Raw genomic sequence first — 27,171 nt, 5'->3', positions numbered from 1 at the left:
GCTAATTGACATCATTTGAATCAATTTGAGGTGTACCTGTGGATGGATTTCAAGGCCTACCCTCAAACTCAGGGCCTCGTTGCTTGACATCGAAATAGATCAGCCAAGACCTCAGAAAAAAAAAACTTAGACCTCCACAAGTCTGGTTCATCCTTGGGAGCAATTTCAGTACCAAACACGCCTTTAGATAACAGAATTATGTGGATATATTGAAGCAACATCTCAAGACATCAGTCAGGAAGTTAAAGCTTGGTCGCAAATTGGTCTTGCAAATTGATAATAACCCCAAGCATACTTCCAAAGTTGTGGCCAAATGGCTTAAGGACAACAAAGTCAAGCTATTGGAGTGGCCATCACAAAGCCCTGACCTCAATCCCATAGAAAATGTGGGCAGAACTGAAAACACTTGTGAGAGCAAGGAGGCCTACAAACCTGACTCAGTTACACCAGCTCTGTCAGGAGGAATGGGCCAACATTCACCCAGCTTATTGTGGGAAGCTTATGGAAGGCTAACCGAAATGTTTGACCCAAGTTAAACAATTGAAAGGCAATGCTACCAAATACTAATTGTGTATGTAAACTTATGAAAGAAATAAAAGCTGAAATAAATCATTCTTTACTATTATTCTGACATTTTACATTCTTAAATAAAGTGGTGATCCTAACTGACCTAAGACAGGGAATCTTTACTAGAATTACATTTCAGGAATTGTGAAAAACTGAGTTTAAAATCTATTTGGATAAGGAGTATGTAAACTTCCGGTTTAACTGTATGTGCACTGGTACACGCTTGCCTGAATAAACGTTTTGGGTACATGATTGGATGTTATTCAGAGAACGGCGCCTTCCACAGACCTTCCACGCAGCGGCAGCCGGCCTGCAGCACCCAGGCGTACATGTCGAGGCGGGACTGGGACATGAGCTGGTCCCCCATCAGGTAGGTGTTGTGGGACGAGGCGATGAAGTAGTTGCAGAGCGGCTGAGACATGTCCTGGGTCACCACGTTGTGCTCTGGGTTGAAAATGTCCCCCTCCGGGCTACGCATGTAGCTGGTGAAACCTGGGTCACAAAGCAAACAGATTTTTTTTATATAATAAAAAATCAAAAACATTCTGCAACCAATTACATCCAGGTAGTCGCCACCCTGTTTCAGTCCGTTTTTGTCCACTTGGCGCCAAGTGAACGCAACCATTAAGAAGACCACATTGGAGAGGCGTTGTAGACGGGGGTTGGGATTGGAGAGACGTTGTAGACGGGGGATGGGATTGGAGAGACGTTGTAGACGGGGGATGGGATTGGAGAGACGTTGTAGACGGGGGATGGGATTGGAGAGGCGTTGTAGACGGGGGATGGGATTGGAGAGGCGTTGTAGACGGGGGATGGGATTGGAGAGGCGTTGTAGACGGGGGATGGGATTGGAGAGGCGTTGTAGACGGGGGATGGGATTGGAGAGACGTTGTAGACGGGGGATGGGATTGGAGAGGCGTTGTAGACGGGGGATGGGATTGGAGAGGCGTTGTAGACGGGGATGGGAGAGACGTTGTAGACGGGGATGGGAGAGACGTTGTAGACGGGGATTGGGATTGGAGAGACGTTGTAGACGGGGGATTGGGATTGGAGAGACGTTGTAGACGGGGGATTGGGATTGGAGAGACGTTGTAGACGGGGGATTGGGATTGGAGAGACGTTGTAGACGGGGATTGGGATTGGAGGAGAGACGTTGGGATTGGAGAGGGGGATTGGGATTGAGAGGCGTTTGTAGACGGGGATTGGAGAGGCGTTGTAGACGGGGATTGGAGAGACGTTGTAGACGGGGATGGGAGAGACGTTGTAGACGGGGGATGGGAGAGACGTTGTAGACGGGGGATGGGAGAGACGTTGTAGACGGGGGATGGGAGAGACGTTGTAGACGGGGGATGGGAGAGACGTTGTAGACGGGGGATGGGAGAGACGTTGTAGACGGGGGGATGGGAGAGACGTTGTAGACGGGGATGGGAGAGACGTTGTAGACGGGGATGGGAGAGACGTTGTAGACGGGATGGGATGGGAGAGACGTTGTAGACGGGGATGGGAGAGACGTTGTAGACGGGGATGGGAGAGACGTTGTAGACGGGGGATGGGAGAGACGTTGTAGACGGGGATGGGAGAGACGTTTAGACGGGGATGGGAGAGACGTTGTAGACGGGGATGGGAGAGACGTTGTAGACGGTGGATGGGAGAGACGTTGTAGACGGTGGATGGGATTGGAGAGACGTTGTAGACGGGGGATGGGATTGGAGAGGCGTTGTAGACGGGGGGATGGGATTGGAGAGGCGTTGTAGACGGGGGATGGGATTGGAGAGACGTTGTAGACGGGGGATGGGATTGGAGAGACGTTGTAGACGGGAAATGGGATTGGAGAGACGTTGTAGACGGGGGATTGGGATTGGAGAGACGTTGTAGACGGGGGATGGGATTGGAGAGGCGTTGTAGACGGGGGATTGGAGAGGCGTTGTAGACGGGGGATTGGAGAGACGTTGTAGACGGGGGATGGGAGAGACGTTGTAGACGGGGATGGGAGAGACGTTGTAGACGGGGATGGGAGAGACGTTGTAGACGGGGGGATGGGAGAGACGTTGTAGACGGGGATGGGAGAGACGTTGTAGACGGGGATGGGAGAGACGTTGTAGACGGGGGATGGGAGAGACGTTGTAGGGGGATGGGAGAGACGTTGTAGACGGGGGATGGGAGAGACGTTGTAGACGGGGGATGGGAGAGACGTTGTAGACGGGGGATGGGAGAGACGTTGTAGACGGGGATGGGAGAGACGTTGTAGACGGGGGATGGGAGAGACGTTGTAGACGGGGGATGGGAGAGACGTTGTAGACGGGGGATGGGAGAGACGTTGTAGACGGGGGATGGGAGAGACGTTGTAGACGGTGGATGGGAGAGACGTTGTAGACGGTGGATGGGATTGGAGAGACGTTGTAGACGGGGGATGGGATTGGAGAGGCGTTGTAGACGGGGGATGGGATTGGAGAGGCGTTGTAGACGGGGGATGGGATTGGAGAGACGTTGTAGACGGGGGATGGGATTGGAGAGACGTTGTAGACGGGAAATGGGATTGGAGAGACGTTGTAGACGGGGGATTGGGATTGGAGAGACGTTGTAGACGGGGATGGGATTGAGAGGCGATAGACGGGGGATTGGAGAGGCGTTGTAGACGGGGGATTGGAGAGACGTTGTAGACGGGGATGGGAGAGACGTTGTAGACGGGGATGGGAGACGTTGTAGACGGGGATGGGAGAGACGTTGTAGACGGGGATGGGAGACGTTGTAGACGGGGATGGGAGAGACGTTGTAGACGGGGATGGGAGAGACGTTGTAGACGGGGATGGGAGAGACGTTGTAGACGGGGGATGGGAGAGACGTTGTAGACGGGGGATGGGAGAGACGTTGGACGGGGATGGGAGAGACGTTGTAGACGGTGGATGGGAGAGACGTTGTAGACGGTGGATGGGATTGGAGAGACGTTGTAGACGGGGGGATGGGATTGGAGAGGCGTAGACGGGGATGGGATTGGAGAGGCGTTGTGGACGGGGGATGGATTGGAGAGACGTTGTAGACGGGGATGGGATTGGAGAGACGTTGTAGACGGGGATGGGATTGGAGAGACGTTGTAGACGGGGGATGGGATTGGAGAGGCGTTGTAGACGGGGGTTGGGATTGGAGAGACGTTGTCGACGGGGGATTGGAGAGACGTTGTAGACGGGGGATGGGATTGGAGAGACGTTGTAGTCGGGGGATGGGATTGGAGAGACGTTGTCGACGGGGGATTGGAGAGACGTTGTAGACAGGGGTTGGGATTGGAGAGACGTTGCAGACGGGGATTGGAGAGACGTTGTAGACGGGGGATTGGAGAGACGTTGTAGACGGGGATTGAGAGACGTTGTAGACGGGGATTGGAGAGAAGTTGTAGACGGGGATTGAGAGACGTTGTAGACGGGGGATTGGAGAGACGTTGTAGACGGGGATTGGAGAGACGTTGTAGACGGGGATTGGAGAGACGTTGTAGACGGGGATTGGAGAGACGTTGTAGACGGGGATTGAGAGACGTTGTAGACGGGGGGATTGGAGAGACGTTGTAGACGGGGATTGGAGAGACGTTGTAGACGGGGGATGGGAGAGAAGTTGTAGACGGGGATTGGAGAGACGTTGTAGACGGGGATTGGAGAGACGTTAGTAGACGAGGGATTGGATTGGAGAGGTAGACAGGGGTTGGGATTGGAGAGACGTTGTAGACGGGGATTGGAGAGACGTTGTAGACGGGGATTGAGAGACGTTGTAGACGGGGATTGGAGAGACGTTGTAGACGGGGATTGGAGAGATAGACGGGGATTGAGACGTTGAAGACGGGGATGGGAGAGAAGTTGTAGACGGGGATTGGAGAGACGTTGTAGACGAGGGATGGGATTGGAGAGACGTTGTAGACGGGGGATTGGAGAGACGTTGTAGACGGGGGATTGGAGAGACGTTGTAGGCGGGGGATGGGAGAGGCGTTGTAGGCGGGGGATGGGAGAGGCGTTGTAGACGAGGGATGGGATTGGAGAGAAGTTGTAGACGGGGGATTGGAGAGGCGTTGTAGACGGGGGATTGGAGAGACGTTATAGACGGGGGATGGGATTGGAGAGACGTTGTAGACGGGGGATGGGAGAGACGTTGTAGACGGGGGATGGGAGAGACGTTGTAGTCGGGGGATGGGAGAGACGTTGTAGACGGGGGATTGGGATTGGAGAGACGTTGTAGACGGGGGATGGGATTGGAGAGACGTAGACGGGAAATGGGATTGGAGAGACGTTGTAGACGGGGGTTGGGATTGGAGAGGCGTTGTAGACGGGGGATTGGAGAGACGTTGTCGACGGGGGATGGGATTTGAGAGACGTTGTCGACGGGGATTGAGAGACGTTGTAGACGGGGGATGGGATTGGAGAGACGTTGTAGACGGGGGATGGGATTGGAGAGACGTTGTCGACGGGGGATGGGATTGGAGAGACGTTGTCGACGGGGATTGGAGAGACGTTGTCGACGGGGATTGGAGAGACGTTGTAGACGGGGATGGGATTGGAGAGACGTTGTAGACGGGGATGGGATTGGAGAGACGTTGTAGACGGGGTTGGGATTGGAGAGACGTTGTAGACGGGGATGGGATGGGAGAGACGTTGTAGACGGGGATGGGATGGAGAGACGTTGTAGACGGGGGATGGGAGAGACGTTGTAGACGGGGGATTGGAGAGACGTTGTAGACGGGGATGGGAGAGACGTTGTAGACGGGGATGGGATTGGAGAGACGTTGTAGATGGGGGATTGGAGAGACGTTGTAGACGGGGATGGGATTGGACAGACGTTGTAGACGGGGGTTTGGAGAGACGTTGTAGGCGGGGATGGGAGAGGCGTTGTAGACGGGGATGGGATTGGAGAGACGTTGTAGACGGGGATTGGAGAGGCGTTGTAGACGGGGATTGGAGAGGCGTTGTAGACGGGGGATTGGAGAGACGTTGTAGACGGGGATTGAGAGACGCTGTAGACGGGGGATTGGAGAGACGTTGTAGACGGGGATGGGATTGGAGAGACGTTGTAGACGGGGGATGGGATTGGAGAGACGTTGTAGACGGGGGATGGGATTGGACAGACGTTGTAGACGGGGGTTTGGAGAGACGTTGTAGGCGGGGGATGGGAGAGGCGTTGTAGACGGGGGATGGGATTGGAGAGACGTTGTAGACGGGGATTGAGAGGCGTTGTAGACGGGGATTGAGAGGCGTTGTAGACGGGGGATTGGAGAGGCGTTGTAGACGGGGGATTGGAGAGACGTTGTAGAAGGGGGATTGGAGAGACGTTGTAGACGGGGGATGGGAGAGACGTTGTAGACGGGGGATGGGAGAGACGTTGTAGACGGGGGATGGGAGAGACGTTGTAGACGGGGGATGGGAGAGACGTTGTAGACGGGGGATGGGAGAGGCGTTGTAGACGAGGGATGGGATTGGAGAGACGTTGTAGACGGGGATGGGATTGGAGAGACGTAGACGGAAATGGGATTGGAGAGACGTTGTAGACGGGGTTGGGATTGGAGAGGCGTTGTAGACGGGGATTGGAGAGACGTTGTCGACGGGGATGGGATTTGAGAGACGTTGTAGACGGGGATGGGATTGGAGAGACGTTGTCGACGGGGATGGGATTGAGAGACGTTGTCGACGGGGATGGGATTGGAGAGACGTTTCGACGGGGATTGGAGAGACGTTGTCGACGGGGATTGGAGAGACGTTGTAGACGGGGATTGGAGAGACGTTGTAGACGGGGGATGGGATTGGAGAGACGTTGTAGACGGGGGTTGGGATTGGAGAGACGTTGTATACGGGGGTTGGGATTGGAGAGACGTTGTAGACGGGGGATGGGAGAGACGTTGTAGACGGGGGATGGGATCGACGTTGTAGACGGGGGATGGGATCGACGTTGTAGACGGGGGATGGGATCGACGTTGTAGACGGGGGATTGGAGAGACGTTGTAGACGGGGGATGGGAGAGACGTTGTAGACGGGGATGGGAGAGACGTTGTAGACGGGGATGGGAGAGACGTTGTAGACGGGGATGGAGAGACGTTGTAGACGAGGGATGGGATTGGAGAGACGTTGTAGACGGGGGATGGGATTGGACAGACGTTGTAGACGGGGGATGGGATTGGACAGACGTTGTAGGCGGGGGTTTGGAGAGACGTTTAGGCGGGGGATGGGAGAGGCGTTGTAGACGGGGATTGAGAGACGTTGTAGACGGGGATTGGAGAGGCGTTGTAGACGGGGGGATTGGAGAGGCGTTGTAGACGGGTGATGGGATTGGAGAGACGTTGTAGACGGGGATTGGAGAGACGTTGTAGACGGGGGATTGGAGAGACGTTGTAGACGGGGATTGGAGAGACGTTGTAGACGGGGATTGGAGAGACGTTGTAGACGGGGATTGAGAGACGTTGTAGACGGGGGATTGGAGAGACGTTGTAGACGGGGATTGGGAGACGTTGTAGACGGGGGATTGGAGAGACGTTGTAGACGGGGGATTGGAGAGACGTTGTAGACGGGGATGGGATTGAGAGACGTTGTAGACGGGGATGGGATTGGAGAGACGTTGTAGACGGGGATGGGATTGGAGAGACGTTGTAGACGGGGATGGGATTGGAGAGACGTTGTAGACGGGGGATGGGATTGGAGAGACGTTGTAGACGGGGGGATGGGATTGGAGAGACGTTGTAGACGGGGATGGGATTGGAGAGACGTTGTAGACGGGGATTGGATTGGAGACGTTGTAGACGGGGGATTGGAGAGACGTTGTAGACGGGGGATTGGAGAGACGTTGTAGACGGGGGATTGGAGAGACGTTGTAGACGGGGATTGGAGAGACGTTGTAGACGGGGATTGGAGAGGCGTTGTAGAAGGGGGATTGGAGAGGCGTTGTAGACGGGGATTGGAGAGGCGTTGTAGACGGGGATTGGAGAGGCGTTGTAGACGGGGATGGGATTGGAGAGACGTTGTAGACGGGGATTGGGATTGGAGAGACGTTGTAGACGGGGATTGGAGAGACGTTGTAGACGGGGGTTGGGATTGAGAGACGTTGTAGACGGGGATTGAGAGATAGACGGGGATTGGAGAGACGTTGTAGACGGGGGATGGGATTGGAGAGACGTTGTAGACGGGGAGGGGATTGGAGAGATTGGACGGGGGAGGGGATTGGAGAGACGTTGTAGACGGGGATTGGAGAGACGTTGTAGACGGGGGGATTGGAGAGGCGTTGTAGACGGGGGGATGGGATTGGAGAGACGTTGTAGACGGGGGATTGGAGAGACGTTGTAGACGGGGATTGGAGATAGACGGGGATTGAGAGACGTTGTAGACGGGGAATGGGATTGAGAGACGTTGTAGACGGGGGGATGGGATTGGAGAGACGTTGTAGACGGGGGATTGGAGAGACGTTGTAGACGGGGGGATGGGATTGGACAGACGTTGTAGACGGGGTTTGGAGAGACGTTGTAGACGGGGATGGATTGGACAGACGTTGTAGACGGGGGTTTGAGAGACGTTAGGCGGGGGATGGGAGAGAGGCGGGGGATGGGGGGATGGGATTGGAGAGCGTTGAGACGGGGGGATTGGAGAGGCGTTGTAGACGGGTGATGGGATTGGAGAGGCGTTGTAGACGGGGATGGAGAGAGGATGAGACGTTGTAGACGAGGGATGGGATTGGAGAGACGTTGTAGACGGGGGGATTGAGACGTTGTAGGCGGGGATGGGAGAGGCGTTGTAGACGGGGGATGGGATTGGAGAGGCGTTGTAGACGGGGATTGGAGAGGCGTTGTAGACGGGGATTGGAGAGACGTTATAGACGGGGATGGGAGAGGCGTTGTAGACGGGGATTGGAGAGACGTTGTAGGCGGGGGATGGGAGAGGCGTTGTAGACGAGGGATGGATTGGAGAGGCGTTGTAGACGGGGGGGATAGACGGGGGATTGGAGAGACGTTATAGACGGGGATGGGAGAGACGTTGTAGACGGGGATGGGAGAGACGTTGTAGACGGGGATGGGAGAGACGTTGTAGACGGGGATTGAGAGATAGACGGGAAATGGGATTGGAGAGACGTTGTAGACGGGGTTGGGATTGAGAGGCGTTGTAGACGGGGATTGGAGAGACGTTGTAGACGGGGGATTGGAGAGACGTTGGACGGGGATTGGAGAGACGTTGTAGACGGGGATTGGAGAGACGTTGTAGACGGGGGATGGGATTGGAGAGACGTTGTAGACGGGGGTTGGGATTGAGAGACGTTGTAGACGGGGGTTGGGATTGGAGAGACGTTGTTGGGATTGGAGAGACGTTGTAGACGGGGATGGGAGAGACGTTGTAGACGGGGATGGGAGAGACGTTGTAGACGGGGATGGGAGACGTTGTAGACGGGGATGGGAGAGACGTTGTAGACGGGGATTGGGAGACGTTGTAGACGGGGATGGGAGAGACGTTGTAGACGGGGATGGGAGAGACGTTGTAGACGGGGATGGGAGAGATAGACGGGGATGGGAGAGACGTTGTAGACGAGGGATGGGATTGGAGAGACGTTGTAGACGGGGATGGGATTGGACAGACGTTGTAGACGGGGATGGGATTGGACAGACGTTGTAGGCGGGGGTTTGGAGATTGGGGATGGAGAGGCGTTGTAGACGGGGGATTGGGAGGCGTTTAGACGGGGGAGAGAGGCGTTTAGACGGGGGATTGGAGGCGTTGTAGACGGGGATTGGAGAGGCGTTGTAGACGGGTGATGGGATTGGAGAGACGTTGTAGACGGGGATTGGAGAGACGTTGTAGACGGGGGATTGGAGAGACGTTGGATGGGATTGGAGAGACGTTGAGACGGGGATTGGAGAGACGTTGTAGACGGGGATTGGGAGATAGACGGGGATTGGAGAGACGTTGTAGACGGGGGATTGGAGAGACGTTGTAGACGGGGATTGGAGAGACGTTGTAGACGGGGGATTGGAGAGACGTTGTAGACGGGGGATGGGATTGGAGAGGCGTTGTAGACGGGGGATGGGATTGGAGAGACGTTGTAGACGGGGGATGGGATTGGAGAGACGTTGTAGACGGGGATGGGATTGGAGAGACGTTGTAGACGGGGGATGGGATTGGAGAGACGTTGTAGACGGGGGATGGGATTGGAGAGACGTTGTAGACATGGGATTGGAGAGACGTTGTAGACGGGGGATTGGAGAGACGTGGAAGACGGGGATTGGAGAGACGTTGTAGACGGGGATTGAGAGACGTTGTAGACGGGGATTGGAGAGGCGTTGTAGAAGGGGGATTGGAGAGGCGTTGTAGACGGGGGATTGGAGAGGCGTTGTAGACGGGTGATGGGATTGGAGAGGCGTTGTAGACGGGGATGGGATTCGTTGTAGACGGGGGAGAGACGTTGTAGACGGGGATTGGAGAGACGTTGTAGACGGGGGATTGGAGAGACGTTGTAGACGGGGATTGGAGAGACGTTGTAGACGGGGGGAGGGGATTGGAGAGACGTTGTAGACGGGGAGGGATTGGAGAGACGTTGTAGACAGGGATTGGGAGAGACGTTGTAGACGGGGGAGGGGATTGGAGAGACGTTGTAGACGGGGATTGGAGAGACGTTGTAGACGGGGATTGGAGAGACGTTGTAGACGGGGAATGGGATTGGAGAGACGTTTGTAGACGGGGATGGGATTGGAGAGACGTTGTAGACGGGGGAGAGACGTTGTAGACGGGGATTGGAGAGACGTTGTAGACGGGGGATTGAGAGACGTTGTAGACGGGGATTGGAGAGACGTTGTAGACGGGGAATGGGATTGGAGAGACGTTGTAGACGGGGGATGGGATTGGACAGACGTTGTAGACGGGGGTTTGGAGAGACGTTGTAGACGGGGGATGGGATTGGACAGACGTTGTAGACGGGGGATTGGAGAGACGTTGTAGGCGGGGGATGGGAGAAGGCGGGGGGATGGGATTGGAGAGACGTTGTAGACGGGGATTGGAGAGGCGTTGAGACGGGGGGATTGGAGAGGCGTTGTAGACGGGTGATGGGATTGGAGAGGCGTTGTAGACGGGTGATGGGATTGGAGAGGCGTTGTAGACGGGGGATTGGAGAGACGTTGTAGACGGGGGATTGGGATTGGAGAGACGTTGTAGACGGGGGATTGGGATTGGAGAGACGTTGTAGACGGGGATTGGAGAGACCCTGTAGACGGGGGGATGGGATTGAGAGACGTTGTAGACGGGGTTGGGATTGGAGAGACGTTGTAGACGGGGTTGGGATTGGAGAGACGTTGTAGACGGGGATTGGAGAGACGTTGTAGACGGGGGATTGAGAGACGTTGTAGACGGGGATTGGAGACGTTTGTAGACGGGGATTGAGAGACGTTGTAGACGGGGATTGGAGAGACGTTGTAGACGGGGAATGGGATTGGAGAGACGTTGTAGACGGGGGATGGGATTGGAGAGACATTGTAGACGGGGGATGGATTGGAGAGACGTTGTAGACGGGGGGGATTGAGAGGCGTTGTAGACGGGGAATGGGATTGGAGAGACGTTGTAGACGGGGGATGGGATTGAGAGAGCGTTGTAGACGGGGATTGAGAGACGTTGTAGACGGGGGATGGGAGAGACGTTGTAGACGGGGGATGGGAGAGACGTTGTAGACGGGGATGGGAGAGACGTTGTAGACGGGGGGATGGGATTGGAGAGACGTTGTAGACGGGGGATTGGAGAGGCGTTGTAGCGGGGAATGGGATTGGAGAGACGTTGTAGACGGGGGATTGGATTGGAGAGACGTTGTAGACGGGGGGATTGGAGAGACGTTGTAGACGGGGGATGGGAGAGACGTTGTAGACGGGGATGGGAGAGACGTTGTAGACGGGGATGGGAGAGACGTTGTAGACACGTTTAGACGGGGATGGGAGAGACGTTACAGACGAGGGATGGGATTGGAGAGACGTTGTTGATTGGAGAGACGTTGTAGACGGGGATTGGAGAGACGTTGTAGACGGGGATTGGAGAGACGTTGTAGACGGGGATTGGAGAGACGTTGTAGACGGGGATTGGAGAGACGTTGTAGACGGGGATTGGAGAGACGGAAGGGGGATTTTTGTAGACGGGGATTGAGAGATAGACGGGGATTGGAGAGACGTTGTAGACGGGGATTGGAGACGTTGTAGACGGGGGATGGGATTGAGAGACGTTGTAGACGGGGATGGATTGGAGAGACGTTGTAGACGGGGATGGGATTGGAGACGTTGTAGACGGGGATGGGATTGGAGAGACGTTGTAGACGGGGATGGGATTGGAGAGACGTTGTAGACGGGGATGGGATTGAGAGACGTTGTAGAGGGGATGGGATTGGAGAGACGTTGTAGACGGGGGATGGGATTGGAGAGACGTTGTAGACGGGGATGGGATTGGAGAGACGTTGTAGACGGGGGATGGGATTGGAGAGACGTTTGTAGACGGGGATGGATTGGAGAGACGTTGTAGACGGGGATTGGAGAGACGTTGTAGACGGGGGATTGGAGAGACGTTGTAGACGGGGGATTGGAGAGGCATTGTAGAAGGGGGATTGGAGAGCGTTGTAGATGGGGGATTGGAGAGCGTTGTAGACGGGGATGGGATTGGAGCCCGTTGTAGACGGGGATGGGATTGGAGAGACGTTGTAGACGGGGATTGGGATTGGAGAGACGTTGTAGACGGGGATTGGAGAGACCTAGACGGGGGTTGGGATTGAGAGACGTTGTAGACGGGGATTGGAGACGTTGTAGACGGGGGATTGGAGAGACGTTGTAGACGGGGAGGGGATTGGAGAGACCGGGGAGGGGATTGGAGAGACGTTGTACGGGGGAGGGGATTGGGAGACGGGGGATTGGAGAGACGTTGTAGACGGGGATTGGAGAGCGTTGTAGAGCGGGGGATGGGATTGGAGAGACGTTGTAGACGGGGGATTGGAGAGACGTTGTAGACGGGGGATTGAAGAGACGTTGGACGGGGGATTGGAGAGACGTTGTAGACGGGGAATGGGATTGGAAGACGTTGTAGACGGGGGATGGGATTGGAGAGACGTTGTAGACGGGGATGGGATTGGAGAGACGTTGTAGATGGGGATTGGAGAGACGTTGTAGACGGGGATGGGATTGGACAGACGTTGTAGACGGGGGTTTGGAGAGACGTTGTAGACGGGGGATGGGATTGGACAGACGTTGTAGACGGGGGTTTGGAGAGACGTTGTAGGCGGGGGATGGGAGAGGCGTTGTAGGCGGGGGATGGGATTGGAGAGACGTTGTAGACGGGGGATTGGAGAGGCGTTGTAGACGGGGGATTGGAGAGGCGTTGTAGACGGGTGATGGGATTGGAGAGGCGTTGTAGACGGGTGATGGGATTGGAGAGGCGTTGTAGACGGGGGATGGGATTGGAGAGACGTTGTAGACGGGGGATTGGGATTGGAGAGACGTTGTAGACGGGGATTGAGAGACGTTGTAGACGGGGGATGGGATTGGAGAGACGTTGTAGACGGGGGATGGGATTGGAGAGACGTTGTAGACGGGGGTTGGGATTGGAGACGTTGTAGACGGGGATTGGAGAGACGTTGTAGACGGGGATGGGATTGAGAGACGTTGTAGACGGGGATTTTGTAGACGGGGGGAGGGGATTGGAGAGACGTTGTAGACGGGGGGGGATTGGAGAGACGTTGTAGACGGGGATTGGAGAGACGTTGTAGACGGGGGATTGGAGAGGCGTTGTAGACGGGGGGATGGGATTACAGACGGGGGATTGGAGAGACGTTGTAGACGGGGATTGGAGAGACGTTGTAGACGGGGGATTGGAGAGACGTTGTAGACGGGGATTGGAGAGACGTTGTAGACGGGGATTGGAGAGACGTTGTAGACGGGGAATGGGATTGGAGAGACGTTGTAGACGGGGGATGGGATTGGAGAGACGTTGTAGACGGGGGATGGGATTGGAGAGACGTTGTAGACGGGGGATTGGAGAGGCGTTGTAGACGGGGAATGGGATTGGAGAGACGTTGTAGACGGGGGGATGGGATTGGAGAGACGTTGTAGACGGGGGATGGGATTGAGAGACGTTGTAGATGGGGGATTGGAGAGACGTTGTAGACGGGGGGATTGGGAGACGTTGTAGACGGGGATTGGAGCGTTGTAGACGGGGGATGGGATTAGAGAGACGTTGTAGACGGGGATGGGATTGGAGAGACGTTGTAGACGGGGATGGGATTGGAGAGACGTTGTAGACGGGGATTGGAGAGACGTTGTAGACGGGGATGGGATTGGAGAGACGTTGTAGACGGGGGATGGGATTGGAGAGACGTTGTAGACGGGGGGATTGGAGAGACGTTGTAGACGGGGGATTGGAGAGACGTTGTAGACGGGGGATGGGATTGGAGAGACATGCGACATCGACTGATAAAAGGACAATAGAAAGTGGAACCAAAGCTCTTACCATCAATACCCAGAACCCCTTGCTTCTGGTTCTCGGGGCAAGGCTCAAATTTGTTCACAATCTCAATGCAATGGTCTTTGGTCACCTTCGTCATCTACAAAACAGAAAAAGACAAGAACAAACGCATAATAAACAAATAGTTTTTTAAAAATGCAGATTGACTACAGTAACTAATAATCAAATCCCTCTGCATAACAGGAAACATTGGGAGAGTTGGTGAAGATAAATTGCTGTTAATCCAATGAAGACATGTCCTCACATGTGGCTAATATCCCCCATCCCTGTGCTAAAATCCAATTGTCCGCCTGACAGCTGACTTTTTAAACTGGCCGATTGGTCGATCTGATACCCATCCATGTCAATCATCGTCAGGCTGACCCAAAATGGGTGGGGGGAAGGGGCAGGGGGATGACACTCACTTTGTCGCAGTGCCAGTCAACCCCCCCCCCCCCCCCAGTTGAGTGCTGCACACTACTAGATCTTGGAGACAGAGGCTTTAGCTAAGTAGCTTGGACTACTTACAGAGATGGGAAACTGGCGTTTCAAGAACAGATTGAGAAGCTAGCTATCGAAAAGGATATGCCACTTTCCCCTGGTCACTTACAATCATTAGTGATTTGACATCAAACTGCTTTCTGACCATGGTTTTGCCCCGATTCCCGATCACGAGAGGCTAAATGGCTTTTTAAGAAGTGGGTAAATGTGGAAACGTGTTTGGCTAACGAGTGCGTGGAGTGGAGACACTTTGGGTACTGCGGCAGCAAATGGTGATGAGACGGGAAAGTTAACGCACGCACACACAGCGAGAGAGAGAGCGAGTAAACACAGTTAATCAGAGAAAGCAAGGCAGGCTGTAGCTAATGATGCCAGCAGAGAGGAGAGGAGCTGGAGACCGCCCAGCTGCATCCTGTTTGAAATAACTCACCTCGTTAAACCACCACAAACCTCCCCGACAAAGTAGGGAGTTGTGGAACATCAAACACAATTAGCCCAAATAATATACCCCAGCTTCTGAAATGGGCAGACGAGACATCAACTGGGATCCAAACAAATGCATTGTCTCCCCGCTTCATTTTGTTGACTGCAAATTAGCCCAAAAAGCACATGCTCGTTATAAGGCACAGAGCCTATTAATTCATTACTGCTCCTTTTATTTTTTACAGTCTCTCTATTTTTTTTTACAACAGAACCATTAGATAGGTGATCGTATTTTATCTTAGACACACAAAGCCTTTAGAATTGGTACTGCTAATTCTAATAGCCTTGTAGGGGTCTGTGTCTACACATACACACACCACTATTAAGCCTCTGTTTTAGGCCCTAATAGAAAATCCATGAAACGACTGTGTCGGCCTGTCACCTCGTGGAGTCTCTATGGGGGTGAGTCACAAGAGAACATTGCTCCTCGTTTAGTTAGCTTGTGTGCTAAGTGGGATGTCAGCAACAAAACTCTCATTAACTTCCAAGAGCTTTTCCACATTGATAAGTTGAACATTATACACTGTAGATAAAGCTATATTGGCTCTGTTACTAGCATACCACTTAGAATGACAAAATGTATTGGATAACCACTCCAAAATGGGATGTTTGTATACAAAAGGGGATGGTCTTTTTTTTCAGTCAAGTGTCTATTCTCTCCGTTTGGTCTATATAACGGTTTGAAACGTTCTTTGTCAAGGCTCAAGAGTCAAAATGTCAAACTGAGCTTTTCACTGCAATTCAATAGTAATATCCAATTTGTAAGTCGCTCTGGATAAGAGCGTCTGCTAAATGACTTAAATGTAAATAAATGTAAATGTAATATTGTGTGCCATATGCAACATTCTGACAGGCAGGAGGGGGGAGGAAAAAAATGTAAAATTGTCCCGACAAGTGTATCCTGCTGCTACCATTATTGAGACTAAAATATATATATATTTTTTTAAATCGGGCTTTCGCCTCAGAGTAAAGCAATTACAAAAAAAAGTGGAGTCACCGAAGTAACTTAAAAAGGTGGGACAAAGAGTTAACCCAGAGGCATGTGGATACCAACCTATGGATACTTTTTCAATATCTGGGGATGTGCAGTGTGTGTATCCCGCGGATGTGTATGCTAGCATGCATGCTCGCACCTGTGTGTATGTGTGTGTGTGTGCCTGCCTGCATACACTCCAGCTCTGCTCACTGTACCTTCTGGTCCAGCTCCAGGAAGCGGGCCAGGTTGCTGGTGTCAAGGTGGTCCATGTGGTTGCTGTAGGTGAGCATGAGCAGGTAGAGGTCACGGCGTGTCGACATCATCTTGTAGAAGGAACAGAACTCCTCAAAGCCCAGGGTGCCCTGGTTGTCATCAGTGTCTGCCTCCTGGGAAGAAGAGTGGAAATAGTTAAACATTCATTATCTGCACTGACCTTATGTTGCACTCACTATGCATATTCACAAGACTACATACTATTTACAGACACACACACATACAAAAACACACTTGTACATATCTACCTCAAATACCTTATTATTATCTATCCTGATGCCTAGACACTTTACCCTGCCTTCATGTACATATCTACCTCAAATACCTTATTATTATCTATCCTGATGCGTAGTCACTTTACCCTGCCTTCATGTACATATCTACCTCAAATACCTCATTATTATTTATCCTGATGCCTAGACACTTTACTCTGTCTTCATGTACATATCTACCTTGAATACTCCGTACCTCTCCACACTGATCTGGGAAATCCTGTATATAAAGTACCAGTCAAAAGTTTGGACACCTCTTTATTTTGACTATTTTCTACATTGTAGAATAATAGTGAAGACATCAGAACTATTAAATAACACATATGGAATCATGTAGTAACCAACAACAAAAAGTGTTTAGATTTTAGATTCTTCAAAGTAGCCACACTTTGCATTGACAGCTTTGCACATTCTTGGCATTCTCTCAACCAGTTCACCTGGAATGCTTTTCCAACAGCCTTGAAGGAGTTCCCACATATGTGGAGCACTTGTTGGTTGCTTTTCCTTCATAGTGCATTCCAACTCATCCCAAACCATCTCAATTGGGTTGAGGTTGGGTGATTGTGGATGCCAGGTCATTTGATGCAGCACTCAATCAATCACTCTCCTTCCTTGTCAAATAGCCCTTACACATCCTGGAGGTGTGTTTTGGGTCTTTGTCCTGTTGAAAAACAAATGATGGTGGGACTAGGTGCAAACCAGATGGGATGGATATCGCTGCAGAATGATGTGGTAGTCATGCTGGTTAATTGTGCCTTGAATTATAAATAAATCACTGACTGTGTCACCAGCAAAGCACCCCCACACCATCACACCTCCTCCATGCTTCACGGTGGGAACCACACATGCAGAGATCATCCGTTCACCTACGCTGCATCTCAAAAAAGTCATGGTACTTGGATCCAAAAATCTCAAATTTGGACTCATCAGACCAAAGGACAGATTTCCACCAGTCTAATGTCCATTGCTCGTGTTTCTTGGCCCAAGCAAGTCTTCTTCTTATCGGTGTCCTTTAGTAGTGGTTTATTTGTAGCAATTCGACCACGAAGGCCTGATTTACGTAAAGCATTTATTTGGGCTGCAATTTCTGAGTCTGGTAACTAATGAACGTATCCTCTGTAGAGGTAACTCTGGGTCCTCTGAGAGCCAGTTTCATCACAGCGCTTGATGTTTTTTGCGACTGCACTTGAAGAAACTTTCAAAGTTTAATAATATGGACATTGTCTTTTACCAAGTAGGGCTTCTTCTGGATACCACCCATACCTTGTCACAACACAACTGATTGACTCAAACGCAATAAGAAGGAAAGAAATTCCACAAATGTACTTTTAACAAGGCACAGCTGTTTTTCGAAATGCAATCCAGGTGACTACCTCATGAAGCTGGTTGAGAGAATGCAAAGCTGTCATCAAGCCAAGGGTGGATACTTTGAAAATATATTTGGATTTGTTTAACACTTTTTTGGGTTACTACATGATTCCATATGTGTTATTTCATAGTTTTGATGTTATTCTACAATGCAGAAAATAGTCAAAATAAAGAAAAACCCTTGAATGAGTAAGTGTGTCCTAACTTTTGACTGGTACTGTAGCTCTAATCTTGTGTATTTGATTCCTTGTGTTACTACTTCATATTCTGTTGTTACCACGGCATCGTTGGGAAGGGCTCGTAAGCAAACATTTCACTGTTAAGTCTACACCCGTTGTATTCAGCGCATGTAACATATAACATTTGAATGTTGACCCAAACATCGGCTCAACGGAGAGGCAAAAAGAGCACCTGGCAGAAACAACACTGTCTCTCAACACTGAACAGGAAGTCAAAGAGGGGGAGAAATTGACTTAATGCGGTACACTAAGTGTAGCAAGAAAGTGCACACCCACCCACACAAACATCAAGGTCCAGATTGGTCCCTGGTGTGTTATCGTGTGTTACACCGGACGCCGTCTGTTTTCCTACGCACCATATGGGTGGGGGGGGGGGGCTTAGTGCTGCTCGCTACGCCACAGGCTGGGGGTAAAGGAACTGCCACGGGCGCCAGCGCTAACAGGCTAACAACATGATAATGCTAACTCACTAATCTTAGCAGGGACCCTCTGGCTCCACGAGGCTGTGTCCTGGCTGGGAGTTTGTAGCTTATAGCATAGCCTGTTTGCTAAGCGAAAAGTCCAAGGATACTTCCATCAGACCTTGTTTAGAGGAGGTGGCAAGGATAGTTGATACAAGGAATCTAGGCAGGATGAATTGAGGAGGAGCCCAGGAGTCATTATGAAAAAAGGCACAACAGCAATTTCTAGGTGCCTCTCAATTGCCTTTCCTGTTATATAGTTTCCTGTGACAAATCTGTCCCAAATTTCATAACAGTCACGACGACACATCCCCACTAAGTGAGTCATTTGAACAGCTTTGGAAAAAGGTCAAGTCCTGAGGTTGACCGAGGTTGTTAAATTAGCTCCATTTAAAAGTGGTGAAATAATGAAGCCACAACTCTCTTTTAATTCACCATGACTGGCTCATTTGGAGAAAGCGGTGTGGTCCTTTCTTGGAGCGGATGCTAACAGGGTGAACTGGATGTGTATCCACACAGACTGTGCCAAGCTCGCTAAGAAATCAAGGGGAATTGTCATTTTCATAGGCTTTATGGTTTCAGTGAAGCATATTGGCATCAAAGGGCCATCTTCTCTTTCATAAGATAAAGAATCACTAAATATCTCAGAAAGGAAAGTGTACCACGGGTTTTGGACTATTTTAAACCACCAACCCACGTAGATTCAATACTTTGATTTGTTAACATTTTGTCTGTGTCTTACATGGCACCTTGTTCTCTCTACTGAGCCCTGCTATCACTGATAACACACCTTGCCTCCCTCTCCTTCTTCCTTCCCTCCCTCCCTCCTCCCTCCCTCTTGCTCCTCCTCCTTCTCCCTCCCTCCCTCTCCTCCCTCCCTCCCCTCCTCCCTCCCTCCTCCTTCCCACCCTCCCTCTCCTCCTTCCCACCTCCTCCCTCTCCTCCTTCCCTCCTCCTCCCCCCTTCCCCCTCCCCTCCCTCCCTCTCCCTCCTTCCCCCTCCCTCCTCCCCCTCCCCTCCCTCCCTCCTCCCTCCCTTCTTCCTACCTCCCTCCCCCTTCCCTTACCTCCCTCCCTCTTGCTCTCCTCCTTCCCTCCTTCCCTCCTCCTCCTCCCCCCCTCTCCCCCCTCTCCTCCTCCTCCCTCCCTCCCTCTCCTCCTCTTCCTCCCTCTCCCTCCCCTTCTTCCTTCCTCCTCCCTCTTGCTCTCCTCCTTCCCTCCCTCTCCCTCCTCCTCCCTCCCCCCCTCCTCTCTCTCCCCCTCCCTCTCCTCCTCCTCCCTCTTGCTCTCCTCCTTCCCTCTCCTCCCTCCCTCCCTCTCCTCCTCCCTCCCTCTCATCCTCCCTCCCCCCTCTCCCTCCTCCTCCTCCCTCCCTCCCACCCTCTCCTCCCTCACTCACTCCCTCCCTCCCACTCCCTCCCTCCCTCCCTCCCTTCCCTCTCCTCCCTCCCTCTTGCTCTCCTCCTTCCCTCTCCTTCTTCCTCCTCCTTCCCTCCCTCTAGTAATTAAGAGCGTTGGGACTAGTAACCGAAAGGTTGCTGGATCGAATCCCCGAATCTGTTGTTCTGCCCCTGAACAAGGCATTTAACCCACTGTTCCCCAGGCGCCGAAAATTGGATGTCGTTTAAGGCAGCCCCCCTCCACCTCTCTGATTCAGAGGGATTGGGTTAAATGCGGAAGACACATTTCAGTTGAATGCCTTTAGTTGTACAACTGACTCGGTATCCACTTTCCTCCTCCTCCCTCCCCTCCTCCCTTCCCTCCATGCCCTCCCTCCTCCCTCCTCTCTCTCCCCCCTCTCTCCTCTCTCCCCCTCTCTCCTCCCCTCTCAACCCCTCCCTCTATCCCATCCCTCTCTCCCCCCATCCTCCCTCTCTCCCCTCCTCCTCCCTCTCCCCCCTCCTCCCTCCTTCCCTCTCTCTCTCTCCTCCCTCCCTCCCCTCCCTCCCCTCTCCCCCTCCCTCTCCCTCCCTCCCTCTCCTCCCTCCCCCCTTCCCTCTCTCTCCTCCCTCCCCTCTCTCTCCCACTCTCTGCCTCTCCCCCCCTCTAAACCCCTCCCTCTATCCCCTCCCTTCCTCCCTCTCTCTCCTCCCATCCTCCCTCTCTCTCCTCCCATCCTCCCTCTCTCCTCCCATCCTCCCTCTCCCCCTCTCTCTCTCCCTCTCTCTCATCCCCCCTCCCCTCCCTTCCTCTCCCACCTCCCTCTCCCCCTTTCCCCCCCCTCTCCTCCCCCTTTACCCTCCCCCTCCAACTCCCTCCGTCTTTCTCCTCCTCCCTCCCTCTGTCTCTCCCTCCCCCTGTCTCTCTCTCCACTCCCCCTCTCTCTCCTCCTCTCCCTCTCTCTCTCTCCTCCCCCTCCCCCCTCCCTCTTTCCCTTATCCCTCTTTCCCTCCCCCCCTCCCTCTCCCTCCTTCCCCCTCCCTCTTTCCCCTCCCTCCCTCCCCCCTCCCCCTCTTCCTCCCCCCCTCCTCCCTCTCTCCTCCTCCCTCTTCCCCTCTCCCTCCCCCTCTCTCCCCCTCTCTCCCCCTCCTCCCCTCTCTCCCCTCTCTCCCCCTCCTCCCTCTCTCTCCTCCTCCCCTCCTCTCTCCCCTCTCTCCCCTCCTCCCTCTCTCCTCCTCCCTCCCCTCCCTCTCTCTCCTCCCCTCCCTCCCCTCCTCTCTCCCTCCCTCCCTCCCCCTTCTCCTCTCCTCCCTCCTCCTCTCCCCCTCCCTCCCTCTCCTCTCTCCCCCATCCTCCCTCCCTCCCTCTCCCCCCTCCCTCCCTCTCTCCCCTCCCTCCCCTTTCCCTCCTTCTTCCTCCCCTCTCCCTCCCTCCTCCCTCTCTTCCCCTCCTCTCTCTCTCCCTTCCCCCTCCCTCCTCCCTCTTTCCTCTCCTCCTCCTCCCTCCCCTCCCCCTCCCCTCCCTCCCTCCCCTCCCCCCTTTCCCTCCCTCCTCCCTCTTCCCACTCCCCCTCCCCTCTCCCTCTCCCTTTCCCCTCCCCCTCCCTCTCCTCTCCTCCCCTCTCTCCTCCCCTCCCTCCCCCGTCTTTCCCCTCCCCTCTCTCCCTCCCCCCTCTCTCTCCTCTCCCTCCCCTCCCCTGTCTCTCTCCTCCCTCCCCCCTTCCTCCCCCTCCCTCTCCTCCTTTCCCCCCCTCTCTCCTCCTCCCCCTCCCTCTCCTCTCCTCCCCTCCCCCCTCTCCTCTCCTTCCTCTTCCCCCCCCCCCTCCCTCCCCTCACTCTCCCTCCTCCCCCTCCCCCTCTCCTCTCCTCTCCTCACCCCTTCCCTCTTTCCCTCCCCTCCCTCCCTCCCTCTTCCCCTCCTCCCTCTTTCCCCTCCCCCCTCCCTTCCCTCTTCCCCCTCCCCCTCCCTCCTCTCCCCCCTCTCCCCCTCTCCTCCTCCCCCTCCTCTTACTCCCCCTCCCCCTCTTCCCCTCCCCCTCCTCTCTCCCCTCCCTCCCTCCTCCCTCTCCCCCCTCCCTCCCTCTCCCCCTCTCCCTCCTCTCCTCCCCCTCTCCTCCCCCCCTCCCTCCCTCTTCCCCTCCCCCCTCCCTTGCTCTCCTCCCTCCTTTCCCTCCTCCCTCCCCTACTCCCCCCCCTCCCTCCCCTCCCCTCCCCTCCTCTCCTCCCTCTCCCCCCCCCTTCCCTCCCCCTCCCCTCTCCTCCCCCTCCCCCTCCCCCTCCCTCCTCCCCTTCCCCTCCCTCCCCTTCCCTCTTCCTCCCCCTCCCTCTTCCCCTCCTCCCCCTCTCTCTCCCCCTCCCTCTTTCCCCCCCCCCTCCTCCCCCTTTCCCCCTCCTCTTCCCCTCCCCTCCTCCTCCCCCTCCTCCTCTCCCCCCCTCTCTTCTTCCCCTCCCTCTTTCTCTCCCTCCTCCCTCTCCCCCCTTCCCCTCCACCCCCCCCTCCCCCTTTCCCCCCTCCCCCTTCCCCTCCCCTCTCCCTCTTCCCTCCCTCTTTTCTCTCCTCCTCCCTCCCCCCCCCCTCCACCCCCTCCCCTCCTCCCTCTCTTCCCTCCCTCTTCCCCTCCTCCCCTCTCTCCCTCCTCCCCTCTCCCCTCCCCTCCCCCTTTCCCTCCCCTCCCTCCCCTCCCCCTTTCCCCTCCCCTCCCTCTTTCCCCCCTCCTCCCTCCCCCCCCTCCCCTCCTCCCTCCCCCTTCCCCTCCCCCTTCCCCCTCCCCCTCCCTCTCTCCTCTCCCTCTCCCCTCCCCCCTCCTCCTCCCCCTCCCCCCTCCCCTCTCCTCCCCTCTCTCCTCCCCCTCCCCCTTCCCCCTCCCTCTTTCCCCCTCCCCCTTCCTCCCCTCCCTCTCTCCTCCCCCTCCCCCTTCCCCTCCCTCTTCCTCCTCCCCCCTCTCTCCTCCCCCTCCCTCTTTCCCCTCCTCCCTCCCCTCTCTCCTCCCCCCTCCCTCTTCCCCTCCTCTCCTCCTCCTCCTCCCTCTTTCCCCTCCTCCCCTCTCCTCCTCCCCTCCCCCCCTCTTTCCCCCCTCCCCTCTCTCCTCCCCTCCCCCTTCCCCCCCTCCCTCTTTCCCCTCCCCTCCCCCTCCCCCTCTCCCTTTCCCCTCCCCCTCTCCCCTCCTCCCCTCCCCTCTCTCTCTCCCTCTCCCTCCCTCCTCTCCTCCTCCCCTCCCCCCTCTCTCTCCTCCCCTCTCTCTCCTCCCTCCCCTCCCTCCTTTCCCCTCCCTCCTTTCCCTCCCCCCCCCCTCTCTCCTCTCCCCCTTCCCCTCTCTCCCCCCTCCCCTCCCTCCCCCCTCCCCCCTCTCCCCCTCCCCCTCCTCTCTCTCTCCTCCCCTCTCTCCTCCCCCTCCCCCTCCCCCCCCTCCCTCTCCTCCCCCTTCCTCTCCCCTTCCCCCCTCCCCTCTCCCCTCCCTCTCCCTTTCCCCTCCCCCTCTCCCTCCTCCTCCTCCCCCTCCTCTCTCTTCTCCCTCTTCTCTAAAATCTCCTCCCCTCCCTCCCCATTGTCCTCCTGGTCTCCTTGTCCCCCCCCCCCTCTTGTTGGCATGGTTTGGAATCCGGGCCCTTTGACGCCAACCTCTGTCACCACTGTGATCCTTGCCATCTGTTCAATAAAGTCTGAAAATACCTTCAAAACACACACACACATTCAAAATATGACTGTAGTGTACCTTAAACATTTGCTTGACTTTCTGGCGGGGCAGGTTGACGTTCAGCTTGTGTAGGAGGTGCAAGACCTCGCTGATGCTCAGGCTTCCATCACCGTTCTTATCTGCCTCCGTAAACGTCTGCTTCAGCCACGTACAAACCAACCAGGGGTTAAGGATGGATAACACACACACAACAACAAGCCCTGTGTAAACCTACTTAGGTTATACTTTATTTTAAATAGTCCTTTGTAAGAGATCTGTTCCATTAACTAGGCACAGGTGGTCACATTGACTGATTAATCGCGTCATCGATTGATCAAGTATAGACTGCAACAGAAAGTGTACAGCTAGCGTGGTTCACAATGTTTTAGCATAGGTCGTCTCAGTGCATCTCGGTTCAGAGCCCAAAACAGTCATCAAACAACGCAAAATCTTCTGTTTCTCTAAAACAGCTCTTACTCCCCGCAGCAGAGTCTAATATTAACACAAGCCACCTGTGTGCGTCTGACAGAGACGATGTGATAGGTGGAAGCTTTTGGATGGACCTTTTCATCAGCACATCGAGCTCGCTGGCTCGCCGAAGCTCAGTGTGTGTAAGAGCAAGTGCACTGTGTGTGCACCCATGCTAACATCCTCATTAATTATCCACAACCGATTCAAGTATTGAAAAGTCCTCACCAAAAAAATGCAGGGGAGAAGCAGTTCTCCAAACCCACAGTTCTGAACTATTTGCGGTTTCTGGGGTCATGGTTCAATTCAGTTTCAGTACAGCAGGAAAATGACATGCTAACAGTTACTGTAGTTATTATTATTTTTTCATTTTAGAAAAAGTGTTGGTATTCCTGACTCCATATATGACCATGAGTCATAACGCCTGATGTGCTTACCATCGGGAATAACACTCTGTTTTCATTGAAGAAAACCAACGATTAGTCAACAACACTAAATTAAAGTCCAATGTGCGAGTGAAATCCATATGTAAACATGGCACAGACATTGCATAGGCCTATACTATAAGGTTTTCTTACAGAATAGAAAAAAATGGCACTCATAAAGGGGTGTGTCTGTATCACAGTTCACGTTCATTTCCCACTCTGGGGTAATGTGATGGTCTGTCACTGAAGTAGCTCTGTAGCCCTCGGAGGGCTACACATTGTTGCATCGGCGTTGCTGAAAACGGGTGTTTATTTTATTTTACCTTTATTTAACCAGGCAAGTCAGTTAAGAACAAATTCTTATTTTCAATGACGGCCTAGGTACAGTGGGTTAACTGCCTGTTCAGGGGCAGAACGACAGATTTGTACCTTGTCAGCTCGGGGGTTTGAACTCGCAACCTTCCGGTTACTAGTCCACCGCTCTAACCACTAGGCTACCCTGCCGCCCCGTGTGAGAGGGTGAAGTACGTAATGTGGTTCGGGGCACTTTCACGAGGTGTTGAAATCCCTTATTTCTAGTCAACCACGGAGAATGAGTATATCCGCAGGTATAAAACATATCCATTGCTCTTGTAACTCATTTGGAGCGGTCAGAATCAGCTGTGGAGGGTTGCTTGAATACTGCCCTCCGGTGGTAGGAATACTGCGGAGACGTCAACATGTATTAACTATGATTGTTTTAAATGGATAGCCTGAAATGGTTGTCAGCTCAGATTGACTCATTTACACAGCGTAGGCATAGCTTATATCACCTAGTGTTCTTCTTCTTATTTGTTTTATGTATTCATTGTGTGGACCAAACAGAGGTCCCGGTACTCAACAGTTTGGTACGAATACGTGTACAATTACACCCCTACTATATATATATATATATATATATATAGTACTTTAATTCTTCTCCTGACCTGAATAGAAATCCAATTGACCTGTGGGTCATATTCACAAGGGAAGAAACCAGGAGGGACCACCTGAACTTACACAATTGCAAGCGCTCCTTTTCTGTTGCAAAAACGTTTTGCTAGAGTGTATGACCCTGACCCTGACCCTGCTCTCCAATGACTTAAACCCAGAAAGAGCCAAACATGCACAGGATATTGGTCACGGGTGCGCTGCCTCTTGGCCAGGCTGTCCTCGTCGCTGATGCCTGCCACCAGGTACTTGAGGCCGGTGATCCAGGTGCGTGCTTCCTCGCCCGTACTGGAGACCAAGTCCAGGGACTCCAAGCGCTCCCCATAGTACAGGCTGAAACAGCAGTTGGGATCAAAGCTGCCCTCAGAGTAGCGCTGGAAGATCTCAGACTGCTTACCCTCGCACACCTCTCGGATGGAGTCGATGGAGACTAGGGAACGAGGAAGCAAATGGTTAGTTCACCATCACTCTGAAACAGTGAAACAAAATCTGACCGTTGAATTTGGGCCGCCACCATTTTCACATTGCCAACTGGAACACGTTAAAAAACAGGGGGAAGAGTATTCGAGGGAAACCAGAGGAACTTCAAAACGTAGCCTATTAAAACTTAGAGAGTCAGGAAGTCACTTGACGGAGCAAACCCATTTACATAACCCTTATATTCATATTGAGTTCATTCCATTTGGTGGGATTGGAATGATTCCAACCCGGTTTGGTAACGAGGCTGAAATGGCAGTGGGCAGCTAAGGGAGGGATGGAAGCTTAACTTACAAGTCTTTATTACGAGACTTAGGCAATATGATATGGCATAAAAAAATAATTGCTACGATTTAGCTTGCTGTGCCCGAAGAGCTATGTTATTAAGATGAAACGCTTAGGGGATAGTAATGACATTTTACAGGAAATTCATTAACATTGAGCTTCTTTTCTCCAAACAGATTAAATGGGTATATACAGTCGCTAGTGAGTTTACGCACCCCTTCCAGTCTTCACATTTTTTTCTGCCCTAGAATACCATTTTAAAAAAAGGGAATCAATTGGGATTTTTTTCCCCCCTACAGATCTACACAACCTACTCCACATTTTCAGTGAAAAGTGAAAGAAATGAGCGTAAATCTTCCAAATAAAAACAAAACTGATTGATTGCTGATGTCTTCAGAATCCAGAGTGGAATCACCTTTGAGAGCCGTTACAGCTCTGTGAATAAGATTCAACCTTCAACAACCCTCAGGCCAACATACAGAGAACTGACAACATAGTGTGATTCAATGAGGGATAAAAAGTAGAGTGAAAACATGTGCTTCCACGCAGGTGTAGTTTCTAAATCTAATCCAGAGCAAATTTAAGAAGCATTTAGGGTTAAGTGCCTTGCTCAAGGGCACATCCAATTTGTCACCTAGTCAGATCTGGGATTCGAACCAGCGACCTTTGAGTTACTGGCCCAATGCTTTTAAAATCACTAGGCTACCTGCTGCCCTAGTTTTTTTTTTTTTGCCGTTATTTTACCAGGTAAGTTGACTGAGAACACGTTCTCATTTGCAGCAACGACCTTGGGAATAGTTACAGGGGAGGTGAGGGGGATGAATGAGCCAATTGTAAACTGGGAATTATTAGGTGACCGCAATGGTTTGCGGGCCAAACTGGGAATTTAGCCAGGACA

General features: G+C 53.2%; 1 protein-coding gene across 1 annotated transcript in view; it reads right to left on the bottom strand.

Moving 5' to 3' along the window:
- The window catches only part of LOC135505252 (1-phosphatidylinositol 4,5-bisphosphate phosphodiesterase eta-2-like), a 111,977-nt gene that overhangs the window by 27,261 nt on the left and 57,545 nt on the right, over positions 1-27,171 (bottom strand). The window contains exons 3-7 of the mRNA XM_064924446.1: positions 25,698-25,941; positions 23,689-23,818; positions 16,200-16,370; positions 14,031-14,124; positions 856-1,059 (exon numbers count right to left, since the gene is read on the bottom strand). Coding sequence (XP_064780518.1) covers positions 856-1,059; positions 14,031-14,124; positions 16,200-16,370; positions 23,689-23,818; positions 25,698-25,941 — 843 coding nt within the window. The remainder of the gene's footprint in view (positions 1-855; positions 1,060-14,030; positions 14,125-16,199; positions 16,371-23,688; positions 23,819-25,697; positions 25,942-27,171) is intronic.

Source organism: Oncorhynchus masou, chromosome 18, assembly GCF_036934945.1.
Source record: "Oncorhynchus masou masou isolate Uvic2021 chromosome 18, UVic_Omas_1.1, whole genome shotgun sequence".
Lineage (NCBI taxonomy): Eukaryota > Metazoa > Chordata > Actinopteri > Salmoniformes > Salmonidae > Oncorhynchus > Oncorhynchus masou.
This window is presented reverse-complemented; position numbering and strand designations above follow the sequence as displayed.